A 5,811-nucleotide genomic window follows, 5' to 3' on the forward strand; every position below is an offset into this window, starting at 1 on the left:
TGACAGAAAACAGCACCACCAAAATATTGCACAAGCCAAGGAATTGACCTCAACTCTAAGTAAGAGTCAAAGAAGCTAAATGCACCACACTCATGATAGACACAAGAAACAATATGAATTTTCAATAATAGATCAATGAAAATGGAAATCAGCTACCAACATGATTTTATCTACAATTTTTACTTAGAACAGAAACCATGGCATAACGGAGCAAAAGAGGTTCAACTAACAGTCAGAAGGTCCGAGAAACAACCGTCACACACTTAACAATAAAAGTTATTCATAGCATCTACTAAAGTATATTGCAAATATATCATCAGATGAGGACGCTTAACAGACTCAAATTCACTCAAATGCCCAGGCATTCTCCCTCCTGACTTCTTCCTCTTCCTCAGGAGTGAAGTCATTCTTAATGTTGAATGTCTTACGGATCTCCTCAGGAGTCTTCCCTTTGATCATGTCTGCCACAGTCTGACATGTCAGATCAAGCAGGCTCTTTATGTTCAAATAGTTGGCAGCCTGTAAAGAGACAAGGGAAATGATTTAATGCAACCGCAATGGATACTTAACCCCTATACAAGCTCTCAACAGAAAAAGGTAAAAGAAAATCTCTACACTGGAACTTGATAAACTAGATACTAAAAGGGAGGATCCAATGTAAATCATTAAATGTTAATAGCAATAACTAAAAACAAATGGAAACCAATAAGTAAAGCCCAGTAACAGCAGTATGTAAATTTAACAGTTGAAAAACATATTCAACAATTGTCAGCCACTCAACGGATTCAAAATGACAAGGCAAGAACTCAGGAGGTGGAACATAGAGGCATATCAAACATGTAAACAGAACTGAGAACATGCTGCAAATATGTCCATATAACATTCATTTCTTAAAAAAGGAAACAAAACTAAAGTATGACTACATGTTCTAAATGTAAAATATATGCTTCACTCTAGTTTTACAATTACAAGCATGTCTTATTTTTATTTTCAATTTTATTGTTACAGAAAGTCTCCTTAGTTATTACCCATTGTTTTAAAATGAGCCACTGTAATACTATACTGTTGTACTAAGCAAACAAAAAGTTCAGTACTTGACCATGACAAAGGGAATTTTTTTTACCAAACGTAAGAGACTAATAGAACTATAGAAGTAGAAGTGAAACGTCATTTTACTACTTCAAACACCTACAACCACCTGCACTTTATTGTATACTACAACAAAACGACTACACATTGAAATGTCGTGGAGCCAAATAAAGCGGAATCGATATAGAACAAATGATCTAGTTTGAGACTGAGAAATAATTAATTGATTAATTCATACGTGCCTACCCTGATAAGCTCAACGTATATTACCAATGAAGCTTAAAAGAAGCAAACTAGAGCAGAAACAAAGTCTATGGAAGAGGAGGCAGCAAACAAAAGCCAAGTACATTGTCAATGGTAGCTACAAGTAAAAGGTGAATTGACAAACTACCGTAGATCCACAAAATAAACAAAAATTACCGAACTGATAACAGAAAACTAATACTCCTTCTGGTTAATTTTATATGGAGGTGGTGTGCTTGACTGGGAATGGAGCTTAATAATGAAAAAGAAAGTTTTGAACCATGGAATAGTACTTTCAACTTACAACTTGTGATCTAAACATGTCATGACATTATCATAGCCTATAAGAGAATGTCACCAAGGGTAAATGGAAAAGTTGAAGAACTTCCAAATATAGAAATGATTCATTCTTTTTGGTTTTGATACTGCTCTTTTCTTTTTTCTGAAATGGCTTATTTTCCACTGCTTCAATATGCTTTACTTGAGCCGAGGCCTTTCAGAAACAAGTCTTTCTACCTTCACAAGATAAGGTATGCATACACATCACCCTCCCCAGACTCCACTTGTGGAATTACATATGATGTACACAAAGGGCAGCCTGTGCACTTAAGCTCCCGCTATGCGCAGGGTCCGGAGAAGGGCCCGACCCTCTATTGTACGCAGCCTTAGGCTATTTCCCAGGCTTGAACCAGTGAACTACTGATCACGTGGCAGCAACTTAAGGCTCCCCTTCAATTACATATGATGTACATATTAACATATTAAAAACTGTGAGTTTAATAATTTACACAGCTACGCGTCACATATTTTTTTCGACTATAGTTGTAGAACATAACAAAATTATGACTTATAAGTGCCTCTTTATAATAAATTATTTTTAAAGAATAAACAGTCATTCACACCAATAATTGAACAATCTGACCGTGATAATCTGAAACCTATAGGAATCAACAAAGATACACATAAAGATTTTAAAAAGATCCAGACCAGTATGAGATCGAAAAGGGTGCTCTGATCAACTTTGACGAATTCAGCATCGAAAGACTTGAGATCCTCTTCGGCGGTCTTATCTTCAGCCTTAGGAACCTCGACATGGCGCTTGCAGTACTCGATGACCTTGGCTAAGATCTTGCTAGTAACGTTAGGTAGAGGGATGCTGGTGTTAGCGCAGTCGTCTTCGATCATATGCTTAATTGTCTGCGACTCTAAAGCCACCGCCTCATCGACCTCAAAGGTCTCTCCGTCGGAGCTCTTCAAAACGATCATCCTTGAAGGAGATTTGTGAACCGATCAACGAACCCTAACCGTAGGCTAGAGAGAAGAAGAAGAAGCAAGAGAGAGAGAGAGTGAAAGAGAACCTTGTAGAATTTGCTACTTATATTACTTTTATATATATATATTCTTTATTTAATTAAATGTTGTAGTCAAAACTAAATGGAAATGAATTTGCTAATTTTGATCCTTTTTTGGGGTTTGAATTAGTATGATTTTAAATTATAAAAACAATAACATCATTTAATTTAACACCCCAATTCAATCGGTTGGAATATCATAAATGCTCAAGCAATTGCAATTCGTTCAATGTTAGAAAACTATTGAAAAGGAGATGGTCAAAGGTGCATGTCTTATCAAAGACGATAAATGTGATGTATATGGTATCGAAAGAAAATGTGATTTTATGGGAGATAGAGATTACTTGTGAATATATTTGGAAGCTTATGAATTTTTTTGAAGAAGTTGATGCAGTGCATATTCCTAAATCTTGAAATACAGTAGCACACAATTTAGCAAAATTTTCTATTTCGTTATTACATAAAGTTTCTTGAATTTCTATTTTTTCTAGTTGGATGTAATTAATGTTATCGCATTAGTTAACTCTTTAAAAGTGTTTATGGAGTGAGTCGTAGAATCAGTGTCTGAGTTTGATAAAATGATGAGCCTAAGTACTTTTGTTACGACTCAACAGGATGAGTCGTAGAGTGAATGACGATTCGTAATTTGGTAGAAAGGGATCCTAAAGTCTGGACTTTGGCTAAGTGAATTGGAGAATGACGAGTACGACTCTTAGAAATGAGTCGTAGAAGCCAAGCCAATTTCTAGTAGCTACTGTGTTATGCACTTGAGGTTTACAAGTATGATTTTAAATTATAAAAAATAATAATATTTAATTTAATTTAATTTTAAACAAACAAAAATCGAATCAAACCAACAATATATATGAATTTACTCCGATACTAGACGAAATTGATATATTCAATTGAAAAAAAGCCAAATTTACTCATGCACTATATGAAATTGCTCAATTTAGCCTTTGGATTAATTTTTACTCAATCATGAAAAAGTCTGTGTGTTTTTTCTTGACTCCTTATGTAACTTTAGCTTGAGGTAATATAAAATCATAGTAAAAAAGTTGAGGGATAGATTTGGTCATTTTTTCTTGTAAAATTTGGACATGTAAAATTTTCTTATTTCACATTGGAGTTTTGTTATTGACAAGGAAAAATCAGATGATTTGTTAATTTCATCGTCCATAACTCCACTAATAAGCATATCATTAACGGAATTATCTATCGAAGGAGGAATTAATTTCAAGATGGAGTCAAAATTAGTAGGTCAAGAAGTAGTGAATATTTTTTTTTATAGAATCTTTCTACTTTATTTCGTAACATCACTATGTACTAATGATAGAAATACTATTGTGGCATGAGATTGTATTGGTATGTATGCAAATGCTAGTTTACATAAGAAGAAGATGGAAAGTATTGGTTAGTGGCTATGAATAGCTGTGGTACCCTGCTTCAAGCCTTTGATATCCCAATTCAATTTGTTGGGAATATCATAAACGCTGAAGCAATAGCAATTCACACAACGTTGGCAAACGATGAAAAAGGGATTGCCAAGTCTTATCAGATGCGGAAAATGTGGTGGATATGGTACTAAAAGGAAATGTAATTTTATGGGAGATAGAGACTACTTGTGAAGACATTTGGAAGCTAATGGATTTCTTAGAAGAGGCCGATGCGGTGTATATTCCTAGATCTTGAAATACCGTAATACACAATTTAGCAAAATTTTCTATTTAACATAAAGTTTCTTGAATTTGTGCTTTTCCTAGTTGGATTGTAATTGATGTTATCGCATTTGTTAACTCTTTAAAACTATTTATGCATTAATATAAATAGGTTGTTGGTTGCCGGAAAAAAAAATCAAAACTTCAAAAATACAACGAATGATAATATGAAATAAATTTTAGAATTAATTTGAACCTTTTTTAAAATCTAAATTAGTGATAACACAAGCTGTCTGCCTCTCTCAAGGCTTCAGCTTTGGGATTAAATATCCAGAGTTAGGTCCTTTGCATTTTTACCTCTATTTTGTGCTAGTTTTTAATTTTTATCTTTCGAAGTAAATAATTTTTTTGTGGAACATAAATTTATATTTCCGCATCATCAAATTTCACAAGTTATGCTTCGCACTTTTAAAGAATTTATATTTCATTAGGCATAAATTTAACTACTAAGAGCAAAAATTAAAGATAATCTCATTTGAAGGGCAAACTTACAATTAAATGTTCAAGATTCTCTTCTTCATAGGGGAAATGAACATATAAGCCCAAAGATTGTTGGGTCGGGTCAGATGTAGAGAACATCCGCTCCATTAAATTGTCTCCATTCATTTATGACTCTCTCCTTTGGTCGAAGAGATACTTTATTTGTGAATAACATAGCTAGTACATGTCTTGAAATTTTACCCTGCAGTATGTCATGACCAGCCACTTCATCATCTTTAAGAAGGAAGAATTTAGAGTAATGAAGAGGTTATTAAGAAGACTCTAGAACATTATAGAGAAATCTTGAGAAACCTTAGAATACTCCAGATATGTAGAGAATTCTAGAAAAAGGACTTGTTTGTAAATATAGAAGGACTCGTTTAGTAATTTTTATTTACACTTTAGCTCCTAGTGAGTAGTATAAATAGGAGGGGCCATTCATTTGTACAACCATCAAGCAAAGCAAACAATCTTCCAAGCAATACAAAAGTCTTCTTAAAAACTCTCTTGTGTCTTTCTTCAATCTAGCGTTTTCTTAGCGATCTAGTTTGAAAAGGCTTACAAGATCATAAAATAGTCGTGAATAAGTTGTCGAGTGTCGCACAAAAGTTTTAGTTGAAGTCTAAGTCTGTGATAAAATAGTATTAGAGCAAAGGTTGATATTAGGGGAATGGCAAGCTAGGGAGACATCAACGCTACTAACGCCGCCAATGTCAGGTCGGATGGTTGAAAGAAACACCGAAGGGAAAGGAAGAACCTTAAGAAGAATGAAGAGATGTCGTTCGAGCCTACACCAAGCGAGGCCCTAACATATTACTCACCTTCGGCCATTAAGGTGAGAGACGACAAACGAATGAAGCAGCCCGTGGACATCACGCTTGGAATAGAGTGGATTGCGAGGGTAGATGCCGCAAGGCAAGCTCTGGAGA

General features: G+C 34.5%; 1 protein-coding gene across 1 annotated transcript; it reads right to left on the reverse strand.

The window, feature by feature from the left end:
• Positions 1-203: 203 nt before the first annotated feature.
• Positions 204-2,714, reverse strand: LOC129876168 (SKP1-like protein 1B). The gene is made up of 2 exons (XM_055951514.1): positions 2,320-2,714; positions 204-519 (listed from the first exon to the last, which is right to left on the reverse strand). The coding sequence occupies exons 1-2, from the start codon at positions 2,596-2,598 to the stop codon at positions 346-348; spliced, it is 453 nt and encodes a 150-aa protein (XP_055807489.1). The 5' UTR covers positions 2,599-2,714; the 3' UTR covers positions 204-345.
• Positions 2,715-5,811: the final 3,097 nt, after the last annotated feature.

This window comes from Solanum dulcamara, chromosome 12, assembly GCF_947179165.1.
Source record: "Solanum dulcamara chromosome 12, daSolDulc1.2, whole genome shotgun sequence".
In the NCBI taxonomy this organism is placed as follows: Eukaryota; Viridiplantae; Streptophyta; class Magnoliopsida; order Solanales; family Solanaceae; genus Solanum; species Solanum dulcamara.

Bases quoted from the DNA above. Each gene is read 5' to 3' on its own strand.
- LOC129876168 (XM_055951514.1), bottom strand. From the start codon at position 2,598: ATGATCGTTTTGAAGAGCTCCGACGGAGAGACCTTTGAGGTCGATGAG. The intron at 520-2,319 runs GTCTGGATCTTT...GTCTCTTTACAG, and splicing joins CCCTTTTCGATCTCATACTG to GCTGCCAACTATTTGAACAT.